This window comes from Homarus americanus, unplaced genomic scaffold, assembly GCF_018991925.1.
Source record: "Homarus americanus isolate GMGI-L3 unplaced genomic scaffold, GMGI_Hamer_2.0 scaffold20465, whole genome shotgun sequence".
Lineage (NCBI taxonomy): Eukaryota > Metazoa > Arthropoda > Malacostraca > Decapoda > Nephropidae > Homarus > Homarus americanus.
Genome location: NW_024756914.1, coordinates 7,293,565 through 7,318,452, shown reverse-complemented (window position 1 = coordinate 7,318,452; position 24,888 = coordinate 7,293,565). Strand labels below are relative to the sequence as shown.

Genomic DNA, 24,888 nt, shown 5'->3' with positions numbered 1-24,888 from the left:
GGCTATTAAAACCAGCTATTGTCATTGATAAAGAATCTCCTCAACCTTCACTTGTGGGGAATTGCTGTATTCTAGACCGTTGAACCATGCTTGTACAGAGGGAGTAACTGTGCTGTAGGCGGACAAAGGTAGAGCATTATAATACTCTGTATAGCTGAGGAGTTATGAGCCTATTGATGGGCAAACGTGCACACGGTCTCAACCCACCAGGCCGTGTGTAAGGTCAGTTATTATTATTATTATTATTATTATTATTATTATTATTATTATTGTAGCTGCTACTGCTATTATTGTTACCGGTACAGTATTAGTATTGTTATTATTACTATTTTTTTTACTTTTATTATTTTAGTATTACTATTATTTTATTACTATTATTGTTGTTATTATTACTATTATTGTTGTTATTATTACTATTATTGTTGTTATTATCATCTTTATTATTATTTATTATTACTTCTACTACTTTGGAGAGCTGTTGTTAAGACGAGTAAAACAGCATGACAGAATGTAATCAACCAAGACGAATCATATCCTACCTTGTGTCGACCAGGTGAGGTGTTTCTCTTGTGTGGGGTCACGTGCAGTAGCCCGGCGTGGCTGTTGAGGCCAAGTGTACATTGTTGTGTCGTTTATAATCTGGTCATATTTTTATCCAACTGTGTAAGACTGAAAAAAAAATACCCTCATGAATACACAGTGTTGGTTAAATATAGGAAGGACTCGGGCATAGTTGATGATGCTCGATTGTGTTTGGCTGAGACTGTGTGTGTGTGCGTGTGTGTGTGTGTGTGTGTACGTGTGTGTGTGTACAATTCCTTTTATTTATAGCTAAATTGGGATTTAATGTGGGTGTGGGTCTTTAATTTGTGAACTGGGTCCTTAATTGTAGGGGGTGGTTCTTTAAATTTTAGGGGATGGGTCCTTTAGTTAGACTGTAGTAGCATGAATGTACACAGCGAGGATGGAGATACGTAGTTTTATACAAATTTAATGAAGTCATAACTACGTATTGAAGGTTGAGTTTTATGTAACTTATATATTGACTATGATGAAATTGATCACCTAGGGTCCTTTGTGTGTGTGTGTGTGTGTGTGTGTGTGTGTGTAATTAAGTTAGGTAAAAAACTGTCCGCCAATCATAATTAGCATCATAAAACATTCAAGGATTAGTGGATTATTTAAATAACTCGACGCCTCAATGGCATGGGATATACAACGAACAAAATATTTTATACCAAGTGTTTAAGAGCGCCCTGATGAAAGTGTGGTACATGTTTGTGTCCACATCAGAATATCCGTTGTCAATTTATACTGTTGTGTTCAGCCTTGTTGATATCTTGAAAATTGTACTTGTTAAACATCGGTGGCTACGTAACTAGTTAGAAGAACGAAAAAGTGGAAAAATACCTTGAACGATAAGGAACCATTCGTACTTTTGTTTCTTGTTCGTGTGTGTGTGTACATTTTTGTGAATGGTGTTTTGTGCAAGTTGACACTGGTGTATAAGGAGTCAGTATTGTTACAATTGTGTATGGGTACACGTAGTATGAATTGGTGTACGAGTGTGAGTAGATATGCATTGTTGTATTGTGTACAGTTCGTGTTATTCTACACATGTGTTGTGTGTACTGGTGGGTTTGTAAGTTTACCTGTAGTACATATTAGTAAGGTAGGTAGTAGAACACACAAGACAAAAAATGTCCCAGGCTGTGTACCATTGACTGTGTTGTGTTAGGTAGAGCAGGTGGGCCAGATAACTGAAGAAAAAAAATAGTATTATTACTTAATATCAGGTGCGCTGTGTACAAGTATTTATTGTGTAAATAGACGAGTGTGTTGCATATTTTGCATCCTACAAATTGTGCAACATTTTTCGAATGCAACAAATTCTTGACAAATTTGCCAGTACGCTTGAGGATTACACTCATTGATGTTAATTTAACTTTTAACCAAACAACAGCGACAACTCTTAGCAGCGGGCTCCCAGTAAGTGACACAAAGCCCGCCAAAATGTAAAACAATCATGCAACTTGCAGCACAGGAACGTGTCGTGAGATACTGCAACATTTTCACTTCGGAATGTTGCATTCACTTTGTAAGCTGACAGAATTATAGTTGGTGTATGTGGGAGGGTGTTAGCAGTGGGATGTAGTGTGTTTCATAATACAACCCGCACGTCAGTGTGGGAATTTCACGATGGCAAGAGTTTTATTGATGTGTATCGGTGAATGAAGTCCCTGGTATAGTGTGTGTAGATGTAGGGCTCTGTATTGTGTAGGAGATTGTGAGGACCAGTTTTGTTTGGTGCTTGAAGGCAGCGTATCTGATGCAGGGAGATAGAGTAGTCTGTGGTGATGTGGTCAAGATACTGAGTTATATTTAGGAGATGTTTGTGTGGTTGTTGAGTTTTATAGATATTACGATGGTTCTACCTGAGAACAGTTTGTTTGGTACGGGTGTGTATGGCGGTATTGGTGGAGGAAGTGTGGTGGTGGTGGTGGTCGTAGAGGAGCAAGGGAGGGAGGACCTGTCGTCAGCGGAACTCACCCTATTCCCGGATATGTCGCGTCGTCACCACACAGTTTTGGCCCGCGACCCAGTCCGGAGATTTGCTATCTCGGGGTTGGTCTTGGCGTCTCGCTGCTGACGAAGGAATGGTGTCAGGGATGCCTCTCGAGTCTTGCTACTTGCTGTTAGATAGTCTAGATATAACCTCCCGTGTTAACGTACGTACACAGATGAAGATAAGCGATACTGTCTTGCCCGAGGTTCAGTGTACTCTATAGCTAACTACTGCAATCGTTATTATGGTTCTCTTTCGTACTTATAATGTACTACCTCATACAAGTACAGGATAACACACCACCACATTGTACAGCACCTCCACGATAACAGGTCCTATGTGGCGGGTGTGGTAGCAGTACACAGGTCTTGATGGCGTCGTGTCCTGAGGTTGGGTTCTGGCTCCCAAGAAAAAAATATATGGACAATATTAAATCCTTTACGGTTTCATATAAGCTGCAACTTGTGCCTTGATGGTGTGGGTGGTGGGGCTTCTCGGGGTAAATAGCCGGAATACTTGTACTTAGGCGAATTAAATGGCCGGAATCTTCGGTCTTCTTTGTTTTAATGTCTAAAATACCAAGATCTTTACGACTTAAATGTCGGTCTTCTTTGATTTATTTAAAAAGAAAAGCTTTAATAATTTGGAAACTTTGAAAACAAAATGTCAGTTTTTTTTGGTTGACTACATCACCTCGGTGTTAGAGGACCCCGGAGATTACTTCATTAAATGCTGTAAATATAGTAAACGAGATTTATTAAGGATATTGTTGTTTTTATTTGAAGAAACAGTAAGGAAAAACAGCCTCGTTAATATCTGGATCCTGAAAATAAAAATGATTTTCGATACTCATAAGAGGAGCAGTAAAGTGAAGAAAACGTCCTGATATAACGGCGGGTGGAGGAGGGGATGCCAGGGAAGAGGAGATCAGGGAAGAGGAGGAAGGAGAGAGAACCGGGAAAAGTGGACGGGGAGGCGAGACCACGAAAGATAAAGAGGAGGAGAAGGATAGACGGGGAGTAGAAATGATGAAGAAAATGATGATTTTAAGCAATGTAGGAGAAGACTGTAAGGTGATGGGAAGAGGAGGGAGGTATGGAAACGAGTAGGAAAGAGAGAGATTGGGAGGAGGGAGGGTGGGTGGGTAGAGAGCGAGAGAGAGAGAGAGAAGAGAAGAGAAGAGAAGAGAGAGAGACCCCCACATAAATCAGATTGTTTGTGTTGGCGTGAGTTCATAAACAATTAAACAGTGGCAGTAGTAAAATGAGCGGCTGTTTAGAGGACATTACCATCGAATATTCCTCTTGATGATGACGTCCGTGTGTTGGTTTAGTTTGTATTTATTGTAGGGAGACAAACTTGCCGAGTCGGTGGTGTTGTGTTTGTGATTCCTTATTTAGGTGTTTTATTAAGGTTATTTACTGAGGTATTCTTTAGGGAAATGTATAGTTAAAAGTCGTTCGTTAAATGTTTGGATTGTATTTATTTAATTATTATTTTTTTATTGTTTTTGTAAATTGTCAGTTGTCAATAAGATGCTTTACAGTGAAAGGAATTTTGTTTAAATGGAATCTAAACAACTGTAAGTATGGGAGCAGTGTGTTCAGGGTTGATGGGCGGAGTGTTCTGGCCGAGGTTAGAAGAGCTGACTTGACTTCCCTACAAGGTTCATGACTGTTAACTGGCGAGACTGTAAACCTTTAAACTGGAGTTGACACAGATGAATTTTGTTCGATCGTAGATGTTATTGGCAGGAGTCATATAATGTGTGTTGTTAATGTACTGCCCTGGAGGGACTTATACCTTCACCTTTAAAAGGAAGTCTCGGTAAACCTCACTTAGGGTTTTACTATATTTTTTTTTAATTTTTTTTCTACTTTTTTAACTTTTGTATTTCAATAAAATGGTGACGTAATATAAAGTGACTTTGGTGGTGTCTTAGGAGTGGCTGGGGAAGATGGTAGCTGGGGGTGTCTCACAAGTGGTGGTGGTCAGGTGGCAGCAGGTGGTGAGGAGGCACCTAGCGTGTGGCCGCGGCAGGGACCACGCCCTGTTAACCTCCAATTTCATTAGGGACGACCCTCGCCGCTGACAACCCACCTGCTATCGGCCACCACCACCACCTGGGGAACACCTTACTCAGTCACCACACGTCGTCTTAACGGAGGGAGAATGTATTAGTGTGGTAAGTCCTTGAAGAAGTGTGACGTGTTGAAGGACTACAACACTAGTCCCGCTCCTAGTAGTCAAAGTTCCTTGTTCTGACATTTAATTTAGTGCAGGAGACCCAACAGTTGCTGGCCTAGGTTGCTGCTCTTGGTGAAGGAGCCAACATTTATTGTCTTCATAACGGGTTAATAGTGTGAGGGAGGAAGATGTATTTACTAATATTGAGGATGTTTTTGTAAGTGACTCTGCCAACTCCGTCACAACAAGCCGTCAAGAGACACTGGCCTTTGATTTTGTTAGTCACCCGTCTCTCCCCTTTATATTTTAAGGCATTTTTCCCCCTCCTGTGCATGTTTGTACATTTTATAAGTGCGTGCAGTGTTTGCTAATGCATTTATACATACATACATACATACATACATACATACTCGTGTGAACACATCCATGCCTAGCTTCATACACATGCATGTATACATACATAGATATGTATACATACATACGTAACACACATTTCTTCAAAGAATATATTCGGCATTAAGTTGCCAAAAAGATGCATTCAGTGAAGTGTGACCGACCATGTTTAATTCATGGCTCGGGGCGTCCTCGATCCTCCCTCCCGGCGGGCGCAGTTTGCCTTCCACTCCCCTCACTCCATTGGCGTCCCTCCCTGCTGCCTCATTTCCCTCCTTCACCCTGAACCCTTCCTTAACTTCCTCCCTTATGCAGTGAACGAGTCGGTGAGCGCTCGGGCAAAACTTTAAAGGGGCAACTTTATTGATGTTATGTAGTTAAAAAGATTCCTGTCGTGGTTGCGTATTAGGTCGTTATCGAAGGCGAGCTGATGAGGGATGGTGTTTGTTTTGTCGCGTGTTTGTGTTTTTGTGTGAATGAGGTATGATCAGCCTGTTGGTTGAGCATGCCAAGAATGTTGCCCCGTAAAACAAGAGGCCGCTCACAGCTTCGCACCAGCTTGGGTTGTTCCCGTCACATACAGTAACAGTCGAGGCTTTGTTGAGGGTGGGGGAGGTGTCATTGTTTCTAATGGTAATTTTAAAGAGATTTGTCGTGTGTGTGTGAAGGTATTTTTTTTTATATTCTACTTAATATACAACTGTAAGACGCTCCTTAAAATAGACACGTGAGTTGTGTTGCTATACAGTCTTCACAATGGACACCCATGGGTACTCTGTGCATTTAGCCGTAGTCAGGTCCCTTACATATAGCCAGGACGAGGAATGTGAGTTGTAGTGTTATAGGGAGAATGAGGGGGGGTTATGGAGAGGTTGGGGGAGGAGGAGTGTTTACATATGAGAGGGTTGTGAGTGAGTGAGTGAGGGAGGGAGGTTGTGGTGTGTTGAAGCGAGGTTGTGAGGGTTGTAGTTTGAGGGAGAAAGATGGTTGTGTGTGTGTGTGTGAGATGGAGAGGGTTGTGGTGTGTGAGGGAGAGAGGGAGGCAGGATAAAGTTTCAATACATAAACCAGAGTTTTGGTCAGTTTCGACGGGCTATATGATGGTGACCTCATTTCTCTTATCGTTCCCTCCCATCGTCTCGCCGGCTCTCTTCCCTTCCCTATCTCTGCTGCCGTTCCCCTTCCCCCTTCCTCCCTCTTTCCATTGCCTGGTGGCTCATGGCTCAGTCGCTGGTGGGGCTGGTGAGGAATATATTATCATGGAGGAGGCAGTGATGGTAGGTGGTGGTCATGGTAGTAGTGGTGGTGGTGCAGTTGAACACCCAAATGACAAACGTCGTTGGGAAGTGTCAGCGTAAATCCTACTTATACAGACTAAGGTGGAGTCAGCAGTAATGCCTATGCGTGTGGTATTGGTGTCTTGGCTACCGTAGGCTATGGGAAGGAGTTGACGGGGTGTGGGTAAAAGTTTAACTAGTCAATAATGGTGATGGTAATGATACAAATAATGATAATAGTCGTGTGTGGTAGATAGCATATACGGTGTGAAGGAAAGGTAGAATTATGAATAGGTATTACTTTATACAGTTGTTAAGTATTACCAGGAGGAAGGTAGGCCTCGTGACGTGTTGTTAAGACTCGGTGTCACATTGGTGTATAGTTCATGTAGGTGTATAAACCCCATGTCAGGCGTCTTGTGATATATTTTGTTTGAGGCAACAGAGAGAGCGAGCGAGGAGCATGTTGATACTAAAGAAAGTGTCAGGGGAGTTAGAGGCAACTGGAGAAAGTGTAAGGGGGAGTAAGAGGTGACAGGAGAAAGTGTAAGGGGAGTAAGAGGTAACTGAAGAAAGTGCAAGGGAAGTAAGAGGCAACTGGAGAAAGTGTCGGGAGTAAGAGGCATCTGGAGAAAGTGTAAGGGGGAGTAAGAGGTGACAGGAGAAAGTGTAAGGGGAGTAAGAGGCATCTGGAGAAAGTGTAAGGGGAGTAAGAGGCATCTGGAGAAAGTGTAGAGGGATAAAAGACAGTTGGGGAATAACGATGAATGGTGATAAAGTACACGTAGTTTGTGGAGTAAGTGAAAGGAATAAAGACTAGACTAGACAAGACTAGAAAGTAAAAACGCGAAAATATTCATAGAGTATAAATAGGGTTTAGAAAGTAAGAAGAAACCTTAAGTAAGAAAAGAGAAAGAGAGAGAAAAGAAGGTGGAGGAGATAGTAAAGAAGAATAAGAGTGAGCAGGTTAGGGAGGGTGGGAGGGAGGGGGTACTTGGCATGTGGCTACGGTGCTGGCCTTAATTGTCACCACATTTTACACTTTAGGTTTATTAAGTATGTACCATTGTTTTTGTCAAGTCTTCGGGGATTTGTACATTACCGAGTGGTGGTGTTTTTTTTTTAATGCATTAACCGGAAATTGTGTACAGTATGTGTTTTTATGTAGTTTGTGCAATTATATTTTTTTTCAGAGTAGTTTGTTCAGTCATTAGTAATTTATGAGGAATTTGGTAATCAAACTCGGTGGGTTGGGAGTTATGAAAGCATCATTTATATGGTTTAATTTCTATCGACCAAAAACAAGTGTTGGGAATTTTTTGTTTGTTTCATTTCGTCTGTCCGGCGCGTGAAAGACGAGGTTGGTGGGTGAAGGGCGGGTAAGGTGCACCTGGAGGCGGCTACCTGTGTCTGACCTGTTTCGGGGACTGGGGTCAAACACACGTAAACATAAACTTGTATATATTATAATTCATAAATATTAAAATATGATGAGGACAAAGCATGGGTGAATTCATAACTTTACTTTCTCGATACCAAACATTCAGCCAGACAGTTGTATTAAGTGAATGATCCGTGAATCACATTCTTAGTGTTTACGACTGAGTATGTGTGGCACGCGTAGATGAGTCATTCCCAGGTGTTAGTGGTAATATAAATTACTTGTATTTATTATGTAATGAGAGAATAAATGTAGGTATGACACACCAGAGGTTCTGCCACATTTGAGGAAGAAGTGAGCACATGCGACTTAGGGGGGCAGCGGCGGGTGTGTGCTTGTTTATACGTGGCTATTTCGGGTGACTTGGTGGTGGCGATGCTGGTGGTAGGTCTGACTTACCGCCCGCTGCTCCCCCACCCTGGAGGATGAGGCCCACACGCGCGATGCTAATCTCCCCCTTCTTCTCTCCCCAACCCCCTTCTTCTCTCCCCAACCCCCTTCTTCTCTCCCCAACCCCCTTCTTTTCTCCCCAACCCCCTTCTTTTCTCCCCAACCCCCTTCTCCTCTCCCCTTCTCCTCTCCCCAACCCCTTCCAACCTTTCCTTTTCCGTGGTACTGTCCACTTCCCAGCTCGTCCCTTACTCCGGCAGTGTTCCCTCAGCTGGGTACTGACCACCCACCTCACCACCTGTATCACCGTTAGCCCTAGTTCACGCGGGAGGAGAATCATCCACGTTTAGGAAATACTGATGTCTTAAAACACCTTCAGGTTTATTTTAACGTTCTCATCGGGTTGTACTTCCTAATATAACCGTATTTTATTTATATTTTTCAACTGGCAATATGAGACTCAAAGAAGAAATATTATCACAATTAGTGTTGACATTAATGGCAGTAGTAAGAGATTACCTCGACATACAACCTGCCTCTCGGTTGACACTGGCTACCTGTGTGTGTGTGTGTGCTTTGGATGATGCTTTCCATCCTTGGTTTCGTTACTGTTGATTATTGCTGCTGTTGTCGTCATTGGTGTCTTACCCTTACGTGTTGCTGGGGGTGGCTGGCTGGTCTCAAAACGACTGGCACCGCTCCTTGCTTGTCCTGGTCACTGTTACTACCTTTGTCCCTTAAGAGGAGTGATTGACCTGCCGATGCTGGTGTATGTTTAGTATATGTTGATATGTGATGTATATTGGCGTTTGTGTGATGGATGTGTTGGGGTTTTATGATTGTGTGATGGTATTAGTGGTGATACGTACGTACGTACGTGTGTGTGTGTGTGTGTGTGTGTGTGTGTGTGTGTGTGTGTGTTGCTACTACCACACCGAACCTTTTATCTTGCTATTGATGCTCACTGCTGCTGCGGGTAATGACATTCCTGCTGATGCAAGTTTCTGCTTGAGGGATAATGCTGTCTATTACTGTGCTGTATATCTTGCTGTGCCTTTTTTCTATCTGCTGTTTCTTTAGCCTTTGGTACTTTTTAGTTTCTTTGTTCTTGCTGTTGATGTGGGGGAGTGGCGGCGGGAGACCGGAGACCGTGATGGTGGTCGGGTCGCAGACCACTAACTAAATATTTACTTTTGCGGATTATTGAGTGGCGGTGGCGTGGGTGTACCAGGCTCGACTCTCCCAGTCTCTTGCAGACTCGCTACCAGGGGGCGTCACCCATCAACACCAGGGAGAGTGGCACCCACCACCATTGGGGGAGTGGGTGGCACCCACCGGCACCAGGGAGTGGCACCCACCAGCACCAGGGAGTGGCACCCACCGGCACCAGGGAGTGGCACCCACCGGCACCAAGGAGAGAGTGGCACCCACCAGCACCTGGGGGAGAGTGGCACCCACCAGCACCTGGGGGAGAGTGGCACCCACCAGCACCTGGGGGAGAGTGGCACCCACCAGCACCTGGGGGAGAGCACCTGGGGAGAGTGGCACCCACCTGGGGAGAGGCACCACCAGCACCAGGGGAGAGTGGCACCCACCAGCACCTGGGGGAGAGTGGCACCCACCAGCACCTGGGGAGAGTGGCACCCACCAGCACCTGGGGAGAGTGGCACCCACCAGCACCTGGGAGAGTGGCGCCCACCAGCACCTGGGAGAGTGGCGCCCACCAGCACCAGTGGCGGCACCTGGGAGAGTGGCCCACCAGCACCTGGGGACCAGCACCTGGGAGAGTGGCGCCCTGGCACCGGCGCCCACCAGCACCTGGGGAGAGTGGCGCCCACCAGCACCTGGGGAGGCGCCCACCAGCACCTGGGAGAGGCCCACCAGCACCTGGCGCCCACCAGCACCTGGGAGAGTGGCGCCCACCAGCACCTGGGGGAGTGGCGCCCACCAGCACCTGGGGAGAGTGGCGCCCACCAGCACCTGGGGGGAGAGTGGCGCCCACCAGCACCTGGGAGAGTGGGAGCCCACCAGCACCTGGGAGAGGGCGCCCACCAGCACCTGGGGGAGAGTGGCGCCCACCAGCACCTGGCGCCCACCAGCACCTGGGAGAGTGGCGCCCACCAGCACCTAGTGCCCACTCAGCACCTGGGGGAGAGTGGCGCCCACCAGCACCTGGGAGAGGCGCCCACCAGCACCTGGGGAGAGGCGCCCACCAGCACCTGGGAGAGTGGCGCCCACCAGCACCTGGGGAGAGTGGCGCCCACCAGCACCTGGGAGAGTGGCGCCCACCAGCACCTGGGAGAGAGTGGCGCCCACCAGCACCTGGGAAGAGTGGCGCCCACCAGCACCTGGGGAGAGTGGCGCCCACCAGCACCTGGGGAGAGTGGCGCCCACCAGCACCTGGGGAGAGTGGCACCCACCAGCACCTGGGGAGAGTGGCACCCACCAGCACCTGGGGGGAGAGTGGCGCCCACCAGCACCTGGGAGAGTGGCGCCCACCAGCACCTGGGGAGAGTGGCGCCACCAGCACCTGGGAGAGCCCACCAGCACCTGGGGAGTGTGGCACCCACCAGCACCTGGAGAGAGTGGCACCCACCAGCACTAGAGTGGCGCCCACCAGCACCTGGGAGAGAGTGGCGCCCACCAGCACCTGCACCTGGGAGAGTGGCACCCACCAGCACCTGGGGAGAGTGGCACCCACCAGCACCTGGGGGAGAGGGGCACCCACCAGCACTAGTGAGAGAGTGGCACCCACCAGCACCTGGGGGAGAGGGGCACCCACCAGCACCTGGGGGAGAGGGGCACCCACCAGCACTAGTGAGAGAGTGGCACCCACCAGCACTGTCCCCGGGGTGTGGTGTGCTGTGTGTCAACTTGGTTTGGGGGCGCTGGCCGGGATTATTTACCATGACCTGGCCGTCCGACTAACGGGACACGAATAGACTGCGACAGGCAGCATACTGGCCGGAGACTGATATGTAGACCTCCATGATTGTCAGAATGCTTGTGTACCGAGGAGACACACTGACGTCAACGATGGTCTGGCTTACATGTTACCACACCTACTGTACAAAGTTTATTCAGTCGTGGAGAAATACCCTAATTGTGTGGGGTTATTGTATAGTATTTGGATTGTATAATTAAAGACGTCGTAATAAGAACAACTTGGCGGAATAAAGTATTATAACTAGTGTGTTCTGGACGCGGGTTATTTTTGTCGGCAAAAAATAAACATTTTCATGCAAATCACTGTTGCCGGACACTAAAAGTTTTATTAAGAAAAAACTGAACCCTTTCATTCTCTATTTTTAGCTATTTTTCTGTTCACAGTTGACGAGATCTAAAAGCTCTATTATGTTTTCACGGTGGGGGGGGGGGGTCTCTCCCCTCCCTCCATTCCATCCCCCCCCCCTCTTCTCTTATATATCGGACCATATAGCGGGTTGCATAAGACTGCCTCGTACAGTGAGTGAGAACTATTAACCAGGCAACATTCTTAAGTTATAAACAGCTGTGTATGTTAGTGGAAGAAATATTAGATTAGGATATTTCTACGACAATCGTTAGTTTTTCTAACTACTGTAGTAACACGTGTGTGCTGGTGTAGACTGAGGTTATGGTGTACGGGAGGTCAGGCCAGCAGGGTGTCCGTGCTCGGCTACACCAAGGACAACTACTGCCATGTTCGTGGCCGCCAGTAAAACACTGGTAGCGCCGCAGATATACCAAGTCGACCATAACATAACTGTGGCAGGCAAATTGTGGAGGGAGGCCGCCGTCTGATGCCAAAAGTTTTCCTTCCGAACACGAAAGAAATAACGGCAAAGATCCCAATCGATCAGCCTTCTGTTGTCGCGAGTCGAGACGGCATTCTTGTGATTTGGGATACTAGACGTGTCACATCTGAAGGAATCTTTCTTCCAAACGAAGGGGGAAAAGAACCAGAAATGTTGATCTGGCTGCCAGTCGACCAGCCGCTTCTGTTAAGTTTATTTCAAACTGAGATGAAGAAAGTGAGCTAGAAGAATCAAGTTGAAAGATGTCAATTGATCAACATAAGTTTGTCACTGTTATAGCAAGAGTTGTAGTGAAGGAAGGACTCGTTCATCAGGAAGGATCTAGTCAAGTCGTGAGGGGCAGCGAACACGAGTTGACATGTGTTGCGTTTATTAAACATAAAGTTGAAGGTTGGAAAGTATACAACTTAGTTAAGTTCACGTGTAGCATTCTGGTGTAGTTGAAGCCTTGGATAGTGAAGAATGTCATAAGTCGACTTTTGCCACGTTCAATGAAAGTCTACTTGAAGCACTGAAGGGACGAAGAGCTCTTTTAAGTTGACGTATGTAGCGGCGGGGGGGGGTTATGAATGCAAGGTGTGTGAGGTACGTGGCTGAGGTAGTGGTGAGTAAGTGGGGTGCGTCGCCAGGGGTCCAGGAGACGTGTGAGTAATGTCTAGCTAGCGCAGAGACGAGAGAAGCCCCACAGCTACACCTTAAACATGTCTGGGCTCACCGATCCTCTCCATAGTTCTTAGTTTAGTTGTTTACGTTGTATTACCCAGTACAGATGACACTACAGGCTGTTGTGCATCTTCCTCCTCTTGTGATATGCCACTTCCCCTCCGCGTGTTACCGGGGAGAAAAATATATTAAATGTAGCTTTCCTGCTCGCCTGGTGTTGGAGCTACTGGTAGGGAGGATCCGCGCGAGAGCTTCCCTTTAACTTAAGTTGGAGCAGCGGAGTATTAGCTGGTCGGTATTTAGTTATTGCTGAAGGATTACCCCCACCCAACCCTTCCTCCCCCTCTTACCCCCCTTTCCTTACCCACTTCTACCATTCCATGACCCTTCCTTACCCCCTACCATTCCCTCCTCCCTTTCTCACTGACCGATGGCACATTGATGAAAAGGTGAATGTTGGAGTTCTATTGGCACAAGTCTTAATGGGATGTGGAGTTTGGACAAATATTATTTAAGGGCAAAGAATCAGTTAACCCCCCCCTCACGCTAGGCCCTGGAGACTAGCCAGAGATCCTCCTACCCCGCTTGGAAATGAAGGTGAGGGAATATAGCAGCTTTGCGTGGAGATAAATGGCAGGTTGAGGAGTAATGTAACGCTAAATGGAGGATAGAAGCAAGACCGATAACTGAGGAAAAGAGAGAGACGGGTAATGACGGGGGTTGGGGGGAGGGCGTAATAACAGGTTGGGGAGTTTAATAACAGTAGTGGGGGGAGTATAATAACGGAGGGCTTAATAATGGGGAATTAATTTTTTTTGGGGGGTATAATAGCGATAGATTTTTTGGGGGGTTATTACTAGTAGATAGGGGGATATGATAACGGTGGCTGGCGAGTATTATAACGGTACATGGTAACTACTGTATAATAACGGTGATTGACGAGTATTATAACGGTAGATGGCGAGTATTATAACGGTACATGGTAACTACTGTATAATAACGGTGATTGACGAGTATTAACGGTAGATGGCGAGTATTATAACGGTACATGGTAACTACTGTATAATAACGGTGATTGACGAGTATTATAACGGTAGATGGCGAGTATTATAACGGTAGATGGCGAGTATGTATTATAACAGCAGCCGGTGAGTACTGCTTAATAACGGTGACTGACGAGTATTATAACGGTAGATGGCGAGTATTATAAAGGTAGCTGGCGAGTATTCTAACGGTAATTGGCGAGTATTCTAACGGTAGTTGGTGATTATTCTAACGGTAGCTGGCGAGTATTATAACAGCTGGTGAGTACTGTATAATAACGGTGACTGACGAGTAGCTGGTGGGAATGATAACGGTGGCTGGCGAGTATCATGCGGTAGATGGCGAGTATTATAATGGCAGGTGCCGAGTGTAATGACGGCTGGTGTAGAGTGTAATAAGTGACTGGCTCGTATAATAACTGTAGGAAGGACAATTTACCAAGAAGTTTGAAGACTGTGTAAGAGGCAAGACCAGTAGTAACGTTAATTCGACGAGTTTGGTAACGGTGACTGTCTTTGGCTAACGGTGTATAATGAGAAAGGTGAGAGGGGATATTGGTAATTGAATGGTGGAAACGGAGGAGGGTGAGGTATAAGGGGCAAAGGGGGGTACGTGATGTAACGATTGTCCATGAGAGGGGGCGTGAGATAACGATAGGTGGTGGGGGAGAGGAGGGTGTGAGATAACGATAGGTGGTGGGGGGGTAGTTAGCAAGAACAGGTGGTGAGTGAGGTGGGTGGCGTTACAGCTGGCGTGGTCGGCCAAGGTCAGTTAGTGTTTAGGGTGCTGGAGGCAGCTAGCAGGCAGGCTGGCTAGCAGGTGGTGGTGGTGATCGGCCTGCAGCGACCCGACCCTCCGCTGCCCAAGAATAATGGCATCATAAACTTGTTGAGCAGGAGGCCAGCAGGAGGGGGAGCGCCACGCCACCACCACACGCCCCGGCAAACTGTTCTACGCACGCCAGTCGCTACTGCTTGTTCCTTCTGTTATTCTCTCTCCCGGTGTTCCTGACTCTTGCTCTTCGTTCCTACACTGTTGCAGTTTCCATTAAATGTTCTTTCCTCGTGTACAAGTTGTTACTTCCTTCCAGATCTTCCGTTTGTTGCTGATAATGTTAGTCTCTTGTTGTTGTTGGCTGTTTGTCCGTCCAAGTGTTCTTGCCTCTTGTTGCTCTTGATGTGAATACTTTACTGCTTTACCTTCTTGATGGAGCTTTGTCTTGCCTTGTCTCGTCTCGTCTTCTCTTGCCTTGATGTTTTTGTTGCCTTCTCCTCCTCCAGTGGTACTGTTGTCGTGGGTACTTCCTGTCTCTTCTTTTATTGTTCCCAAACTATAAGAATTACAAAAGCCTCAGGTTTAATTTCTTTCCGTTCGATGAAACTTAGGCAAAAAGTGTAGCGTATTCGACAATGTGTATGTGTGTAATTGAGAAAGTTAAACATAGGCTGTCGATTTGAACCTGAAGAAAATAATTGCCTTCTATTCCTCTATTCCACCTGGGGAATTGATGCTTTATATCAGGTTTATGGGTGCGATTGAGAGTACCGTAATTTATAGTGTATGTATGTATGTATGTATGTATGCGTGTCAGTGTATTTCAGACTTCCGCGTATGTGTATCGGGTAATCTGTTAACTTGGTACGTGAGCTGTGTGTATAGAGATAAGGAGAGGCTGCAATAAAACTTACAGTACGTGTATGAGGGATATTGGAAAAATATATATATACAAGATAACCGGGTTTCATGGACAGTGTAAGTTATGGTTCAGCTACACACAACAGCCAGGATTTTAATGTACAGGTTTCGTCCCTTCGATTCCAACAAAACGTTAAAAAAAAAAATCATCTTATAATTGATAGATTTTTTTAATATTATTTTTACTATCTTGAAACACCTGTGCTGAGGTTTGTTACAGTGTCGGCTTTGGTTAGTATATAAAGTACCATAGAGATGTGTTGAGTTATCACAAGGAATAATTTTGTTCTAAACGGCTGTCTCGCCAAATGACTTGACATACGTGTAACAAGAGGCAGGAAGAGAACTCATTCCTGGCTGTGACGTAGTAATAAACATCTCGACCTTGTAATATTTTAGAGGCGGGAATTGGTGCGGACGCGTAAAACCTTCCGTCACTCAAGTAAGATCCAATTATATGCATGACTTATATTTCCTCCGCTCAGGTGTGAAGCTTAAGGCCAGGTGTGTGGGTTTTAACGAGTAATCTTTTAAATTTGCTTACCGGTTTGGAATCGTTGTTTTATTAGTTTTTATAAATTCCTGTTAAATAGCGATGCATAGATTGTGTATGTTTTGATGCACAGACGCGCGTACGCTCACACACACACACACACACACACACACACACACACACACACACACACACACACTCACTCTTACTTGCATTGTCCACACACTTGCATTGTCCATATCATTAAAAACACCTTTTCACTCGTGGGGAGACTGTGCAGGGACGTGTTATCAGTTGGCACAAAAATCGGAATAAAAACATTCGTAAAATTTCGTGTCTGGTTCCAACTCCCACCTGACGAAGTAGTGAGTAAGGTAATCTTAAACCCGCCTCGGCATCCATTCACATCAACGTCTGTGGCGATCTTTGTGACGACGGTTAATACATTCACTCTGATTTTAGTTGGCATCTTAATTTCCTGGGATGTGATAGTGTAATGTTTTCGCTTTGTTTACACGTTACCTGACTCCGTGCAGCCTGGATGTTTAAGGAAAGGCCGCGTGTGTGGGGGTAGGTCACATTACTATTTCTCTACTTTCATTGAACTCTTCCCCATATTTATTCATAGTAATTGTTGTATTTTCTCGTACGTAAACTCTGTGGTCAGCGAATGTAACTTAGTGCTTCCCGTTCATCAGTTGTAATCTACGTGTCCACTGTGTGCTCAAGTCAAGCTAGTAGAGACAGGGCGCGGCTGGTTCTCTGCCAACACAGTAGTATGGTTCGGCTTTCTTTGATATTAGGACGGTTGATTACGGTGTTCATCCCGGAGGAAAAAAAGTGTCTTTGGAATGTAAACAAATGCCTTGGTGTGTTTTGGTTGGGTCGTGGCTAAAGAGGTAGACATCTAAGCAGGTCGTCCAGGTGCCTCGGGTTAAGTTTTATGAAGCGGATCACATTAACACCTCGCCTAGTTAATGGACAGGTCTTAGTGCAGTAAATAGATGTTAGTATTGGTAGGTTATAGGTAAAGGATAGTATCAGTGTTGTGCCTCGAGTAATGGTGGCTGGTTGTTGTACGTGGCTCCTCAGGTGACTCGCTTGTTACTTCGACCGTCTTAAGCCGCCGCCTCCTACACTTTGTACTGCCACTTACAGGACCAAGTGGTTGCGTCTTAAAGGAGAGTTGCTACTTGGGCAAAATGTACATGTGGCTCATTTAAATGTTTATATCGCGAAGTTGAAGGGGAGAATTACATTGCTAATTTCCCTTGATGCTGTTTATGTACCGGAGAATGTTCAACACTACACCGTAGCGGAGGAACATTTGGCCGAGTATGTGGAATGTGGGATGGCGTTTCCCGTAGATTTAATGAATACAATCATTTAAATAGGGTTTGAGTCTGTATATTGAAGAATGGGTACAGTACATCAAGGTGATATCTCGTGTAGCTTCTTAACGTAATGATGGTGATGATAAGTGAAGAAATCTAACGGTATAGTGTGTCGTTTGTTTGTCGTGTTGGCGCCTGGCCGGGTGTGATAGTTGCTGGAGACGTATAAATATACCTTGTCTGTTAATTACACCTTAGCCTGCCTCCTCTACCCCTGCTGGTTGACATTAAGGAGGTATCGAACAGATTTACGATCTTCACTGGTAAACAAATGACCAGTTGTCATGGTAAACTTATCATATGAAAAGTAGATTAGGGTGACTTTTTACGTTTGTTTCTGGTAAAAAAAAATATTTGATAGCATTTTTGTGCAGGAGTTGGGATTAGTATACAAGTGAGCAGTAATTATTGACTAGACAGATGAACATGATAACACAGAAGCAAGTGTTTGATGCGTAAATGATTGAGAGTATTGTTGATTGTTCGTCCTGTGTTGTATTAGTTCTTGTAATTTGTCTGAATTGTTAAAGGCGCAATATCCTTCATCCTGTTTAAAAATGTTGCTGGTGCTATTAGCGGTAGTTTATTCATACACCAAATATTGAGGGAATTTTGTTTTGTAGATATTGTAGTGTGTCAGCCAAGTGACTTACATGAAGTATACTTTGTGAATGGGATTTAAAGATAGACTGATTGAGGTGTGTTCATTGAGTAAAAGGGATTTTGTGATTAGGATGTAATGCCAGACTGTATCTCTTCATCAGACAGTGTGGATGTGTTTCGTGAATGGGAATTAATGATGAATTGATATCAATATTCAGTGTATGTGTAAAATATATTAGCTGTGTATAATTCCTGGTGAGGGCGAGGCAGATGAACTAAACAGTGTTGTTGTTTGTGTGTTGCAGGTCAGAGCCTGGGCTACGGGTTCGTCAACTATGTCCGGCAAGACGACGCTGAGCGAGCCATCAACCAGCTCAACGGGCTACGACTCCAAAACAAAACTATTAAGGTCAGACCATGTCCCGCTGTGGGCCTCCTCCTTATGTTGGTTCCTCATCTCCATCTTGGTGTTGTTTGGCGCCTGTAACCTCTCCCCTCCAACTCCTCGGTCACTTCATCAGGCCGGTCCTCCTCCCCCCCCCCTATGTCTCCCCCATCATGAATCAGTCAGTTCAATGTTATGTCTATTTACTGTATGTCATTAATGTCATCAACCAGTTGGGGAATTACTGGGCCATCACCTCACTGCTTAAATACTACAGTATTTATTTTTAATTTAGGTGTAGACTGTAGTGTTAATCATAGCATTTCTCTCCAAACCAAAAGACTGAGGTTGAATTTACTTTATACGTTGTTTTATTGTTTATTTACAACTTACACGTTTACCATCATGCTTCCCTTCCATCACCCTTTTTGTAGTTCTCTTTTTGGGAAGAAAATAATGCTCATTAACTGTGACTGAGGTACAATGTGTATCAGTCAGTCGTCAGTGATAATGCAGTGTACTGTAGGCACTAGTTGTTAGGTCGAGCAAATGAAGATTTGGACGTCACTGAGAATATGCTATATACTGTAGCGTTAACATGGATTGTATGACTGTCTAGTGTTAGTATGTGAGTGTCGTGTGTATGAAGAGTGTACTGTACAGTGGTCGGTGTATCTTGACAGGTGTCGTACGCGAGGCCGAGTAGCGAGGCCATCAAGGGGGCCAACCTATACGTGTCGGGCCTGCCCAAGTCTATGACCCAGCAGGACCTGGAGGGCATGTTCCGCGCCTACGGCTCCATCATCACCTCTCGAATCCTCTGCGACAATATTACAGGTGAGTGTAGCCCCACACACCTCCCTCTTTGTCTTTAAGTTAGTGGGGGTGATCCCGTGATACTCTACTGAATGTGGTAGGTTGAGTTCTGAAATTGTATTATTACATTTTGCTACACCTGTCTTAGAATTATATGAACGTTTTAGGTTATTTTATTTTGTCCCCCAAATCATTTAAATATTTGTTATCATAATGAGTGTGTAAGACTGTTTCTCTCGTCCTCCAGGATTGTCAAAGGGCGTGGGTTTTATCCGGTTTGACCAGCGTATTGAGGCGGAGCGAGCTATCCAAAAATTGAACGGTACAATCCCAGAAGGCGCAGCAGAGCCCATCACTGTCAAATTCGCCAATAACCCCTCGAATAACAACAAAACGGTGCCGCCCCTGGCAGCGTACCTGTCCCCTCTGACGCGCCGCTACGGCGGACCCATCCACCATCCAGCAGGCCGCTTCCGCTACATTCCCCTCTCGCCCCTTACCAGGTGGGTCTGTGTGGCTGGAGACCCGCGCTCATCCCCCCACGCTCACACCCCCGCCCCTCACATGCTCCCCCCCTCTCAACAAATGATCACATGCTCTTTTCCCCACAGTGCATCACTTGCTTCCCCCTCTCAATATTGTCACTTCTTCCCCCCTCTGGATAGTGTTAACATGCTCCCTCTGTGTTCCACTGCTACACCCTAGTGTTGTCTTTACACCAGCTGAACTATCAACTTTTTTGGGCTTCACATTGGTAAGACATTTTAGTGTAAACAAACAGTCACTAAACAGTTTTAGTATTGGTCTTGACCACTACACACACACACACACACACCTAACTCAGTAGTGTTGCCTTAATCCTCTCCCCGTCCTCGCCCAACTCATGCCACCTGTACACTGGTTTCATTGAGGCAGCGGATGTGTCTACACACTGTGGACACGTCTACACCACCACACTTCTGAAGCAGGAAATATTTCTACACTTCAATATGGAGTTACAGTTCGCATTTTTTTTTACTCGATTGACATCTATAGGGGTGGGATAATAGTTACTGGCTATTAATAAGTTAGGATGAAGCTCACTTTCCGACGTACAGTATTATGTTCGACAAAAGGAAAACTGTATCTTGTAGTTGAGTGAGTAGAGTGCACAGAACAAAGGTGGTTATGGTAGTGTTACACATCACGAGGTTGGATCAGCTCTCGAGTATGATTCCCCACTGGCAGAATGATACACATCACTCGTTCTCTGTCGCTGTCATGAAAGTAATAATGTCTTCTCATCAGTTGGCAGCTACAGTAAGTTTATCCTTGTTACCTTAAAGATGGGCGTCTTAATACTCCACGGGTAATATTCTCTTATTATATTCTAAACATTTTCCCGTGATCTCATTATCTCAGGGGGTGGGAAAAGGCACTATGGAGCCAGAGCTTCCTATTATAACCCCACGACACAGCGATCTCTCCCTATTATCTGGATAATAACCCCTCCATAGTACCCCGAAGGTGGTGGTAACTCCTCATGACTTCGATGGGGATAGACTGCTCTTCATTACCTGGGAGTCGTTAGTAATAGTTTAGACCCTAGAGATGAAAAATACCCTCTCATTAACCCCCTTCGCCCCCCCCCCACCCCTCCCCCACCGAGTAATTAGCACCTGTTCACTTGTTCACAATTATGGTGGAACACTTTGTTACCCACAGTATTTAGTCAATTTTGTTTTCATTTGACTATCGAAAATTTAATTAGCCCCACTTGACTCACTCCACCTTGTATCGGAACGAGTTAAAATGAGAATTAAAAAAAAGTATAATGATCATTTAGCCTCTTCATTACCCAGGTGGTGTTAAGTGCTTATCATTAAGCGAAATAGTAATAAGCTATCCTCGTTACCATGGTGATAAGCCTCTTGATTACCCACGGAGGTTAGTATTACCTCATTAACGCCCAGAGATCTAATCCCCCCCTCCTCCTCCACTTCCTTTCTTCCCTAGACTTTTTGGGGGGTCCGTCTCTTATTTTCCCTCCCTTTCTACCCCTTCCGTTCCTCCCTTCCTCTTCCCTCAACTCCCCTTTCCTCCCTTCTCTTCTTTCCTCTCCTCTACTCCTCCTCCAGGTTGCTTTTAGTACCCCTCATCACCCCTCGGTAGATGTTGGTTCCATGTCCCTCCTAGATGGTTTTTGGCTCTCCTCCCTCAGCGGTTGTTGAGTTTCCTTTTTCCTCCTCAATGACTGTTGGCTCCCGTTCCAATATGGTTACTGTCAACTATGTTCTGCCCCAAGTGATGATCGACTCTTCCCTGGATGTTTGGTGACACTCAGGTGGTGATCGACTCTTCCCTGGATGTTTGGTGACACTCGGGTGATAGTCGACTCTTCCCTGGATGGTTGGTGACACTCAGGTGGTGATCGACTCTTCCCTGGATGGTTGGTGACACTCAGGTGGTGATCGACTCTTCCCTGGATGTTTGGTGACACTCGGGTGATAGTCGACTCTTCCCTGGATGGTTGGTGACACTCAGGTGGTGATCGACTCTTCCCTGGATGGTTGGTGACACTCAAACTTCCCTCCTAACTGGTCTTGTCTCAGTCGATGGCGTTGCTTTTGGTTTGAAGTTTTCTCGTTCTTTCTTTGGGAGACCTCGTAAGCCTTTATGGCCTCACCTGGTGCTTGAGGCGTCTGAATCACCCTCGACTTCTCTCATGCTCTCGTCAAGGCTCATAATGTAGACTCGCTGGTGCTCATAATGACCCGAAGTGAGTCATGGGGTGCAGATAATGCCAAGTGACTCATAATGACTCAAAAGTGATTCATAATGATGCGTCTTGACTCGGGGTATCGTGGCCCCAGATGAGGTGGTCATAATGATGCCAGGTGTTCATAATGACCTCCGGGTGATTTAATTGATTCTCCTAATGAAGCCAGGTGACTCACAAGAGCTCATTAAGTGGTTCACAGGTGCTCTCACTGATGTTAATTGACTAGTAGATGCTCACAATAATTGCCGAAGGGCTCAGATGTTCATGGTGATGGTAATGGATGGTGGTAGCCATTTTCCTCCTCTTGGTTGGTGGCGTAAGTATTCCTCCTGAATGATGGGTTTCCTCTTACTCCATAAACGCTTCTTGACTCTATTTTCCTCCCATTATATCCGAACACAACCTTGATATTCTTGGTAGTTTCTGACTGTCCATCCCCCCTCTCCTCAGGTAGTTATTGTCCTCACTATACTCACCTGGGATAGTTATTGTCCCATTCTTCCTTTTCTGGTCATTTCCCCCCTTACCTTCCTGGCCTACTAATTACACCCTTCCACCTCCTGATGGTCGATTTGGTCCGTTTTTGTGGTGCTGCCTTTGTCTCCCCTAGATGAAGTTAGGGTTTTATCTTTCTAAGGTGAGGAGTAACTTCGCCTCCTTACCTCATGTGTCATCGGCGTGACCAGCTAGTCTCTTCCTTCCTTCCCCCTCCCCCCCCTTACATGGTATGGTGTTGTTTTCCCCCTCTTCGCTCTCAGTGGTCGTAGTCGTCGTTCTGCCTTCGGAGTATCGTTTCCGTCACTACCTTAGCGTGGTTGGTGTTGCTTCCCGAACTTCACCCGGAAGCCATGATACCAACTCATTTCCTCTGCAAACCATTTTCTTCAATGATTTGTGTTGGTCACTTGCTTCCTCCTCCTCCTCCTCCTCCTCCTCCTCCTCTCTCCTCCTCCTCCTCCTCCTCCTCCTCTCCTCCTCTCCTCCTCCTCTTCCTCCTCCTCTTCCTCCTCCCTCCTTTGTTGCCTCAACGCCTCCCCTGATACATGGATAACTTCTCTATTGTACCCAGAGGTGATTGTTGTCTCTTCCCTCAGAGTTTAGTGTGGTTTCATTCCCTCACCTCGGGGATGATTCGGGTCCCGTTCCTCCTCTCCAGAGATGATTGTTGACCTCGCAGTCCCGTCCCAAGGAATGGTTATTGGTGCCTTTTCCCAAGTCAATGGTGAATTTCCCCCTCCCTCATTTACCGTGTTTATATATATATATATATATATATATATATATATATATATATATATATATATATATATATATATATATATATATATATATATATATATATATATATATATATATATATATATATATATATAATCGGTCACTGTATCCCGTGGGGTACTGCACCAAGAATCTTTTGGTTAAATTTGTTTTATAAATAGAGGAATCTGTAGAAGTTGGCAGCAGTCCAGTGCCTCGTGGCCATCATCATAAACACGAAGTGAAAGGTGCTTAATAACACTGGTGGTGGCTCAAGCTTCTTTAAAAAATGAATAATCGTCAAGGTTGATTATGAAATGGAGAAAAGAATTGTATTTAGTGCGGCAGAATGGTGTAAAATTCAGCAGATTGCTCGCCCACCTCTCTGGCTTCTGGAATTCCAGGCAGCCACACTCCCTCGCCCTCACCCCCCAGCTTTTATGGGCAGGGACTCTGGGCTCGCCAAAACTTTAATTTACTTTTCTCATCCATGAAATTCAGTGTATGAAATAACGTGGAGTAAGGGTAAAACTTTCCTTTTTTCCGCGCATGAAGGGCGAGGGTATTATAAAAGACAAAAACCGCCAATACTGCCATGCTTATCCTTCACTTTAATAACTTCAATACATTTGGTGCACTTGTGTATTAAATTCACGGCGTATTGGAACAAGATGTCTTGCTAAATATTGGTAAAACACCCAAGACTGTCAGGTGCACACACTTACATGAAATTGAATTCTACAAAGTACAAAAAAAAAAAAAAATTGGAATTGTACGCTACTGAATTTATACTAAAATGTGTGTCAGAGGAAGAGTGGTCCTGCGCGATAGTTTCTGAAGTGCCTGTAGTTTTGGGATAGTTTAGAATGGTTCCAGATGATGTCACCCCCCAATCCCCCTCCCCCCCCCACATACATAAACTACCAGTGTTTAATAGTTTGATGATAAGTTGAATAAATAATGAGCTATTTTTGATATATAATGGGCAGTCAAGAAAGTCTTACTCTATTCTCCCAGTCTTCTCTCGTCCCTCGTATATTTTTATACTTCGGTGTTTTTCCTTCTCTTCCCTCCATCGTGACTGCTGCCCCTCTTCCCGATTGTTCCTGCCCCCTTCCTGACTCCCTCCCCTTCCTCCTCCCCTTCCTCCTCCCTTCCTCCATTCCTGACTCCTTCCTGACTCCTCCCCAGCTCTCCTTCCTCCCTCCCCTTCCTGACTCCCTCCTTCCCTCCTCCTTTCCCCTCCCTCCCTCCCCCCTTCCAGCTCCCCCCCTGGCTCCTCCTCCCCCCCTTCCCTCCTTCCCCCCTCCCCCCCTTCTGACTCCTCCTCCCCCTTCCCACTCCTCCCTCCCCCTTCTGTCCCTCCTCCCCTTCTCTCCTCCCTCCTCCCCCTTCCCCTCCCTCCCCCTTCCTGTTCCTCCCTTCCCCTCCCCCCCCCCTCCCTTCCTCCCTCCCTCCCCTTCCTGATTCCTCCTTCCCCTTCCTGATTCCCTCCCCTTCCCCCCTTCCTACCCCTTTCCCTCCTCCCCCCCCTTCCTGACTCCTCCCCCCCCTTCCTTACTCCTCCTTCCCCCCTTCCTGACTCCTTTCCTTCCTCCCTCCCTTCCTGACTCCTTCCCTTCCCCCTTCCCTCCTCCTTCCCCCCCTTCCTGACTTCCTTCCCTTCCCCTGGCTCTTCCTTCCCCCCTTCCCTCCCTTCTTTCCTTTCCCTCCCCTTCCTGACTCC

The 24,888-nt window shown here is 45.9% G+C and overlaps 1 protein-coding gene across 13 annotated transcripts in view; it reads left to right on the top strand.

Annotated features, from left to right (window-relative positions):
- The window catches only part of LOC121857167 (ELAV-like protein 1), a 113,901-nt gene that overhangs the window by 67,952 nt on the left and 21,061 nt on the right, over positions 1-24,888 (top strand). For all 13 annotated transcript variants that reach the window (XM_042353071.1, XM_042353069.1, XM_042353073.1 and 10 more), the window contains 3 exons: positions 18,249-18,352; positions 19,012-19,165; positions 19,392-19,647. In XM_042353071.1, coding sequence (XP_042209005.1) covers positions 18,249-18,352; positions 19,012-19,165; positions 19,392-19,647 — 514 coding nt within the window. The remainder of the gene's footprint in view (positions 1-18,248; positions 18,353-19,011; positions 19,166-19,391; positions 19,648-24,888) is intronic.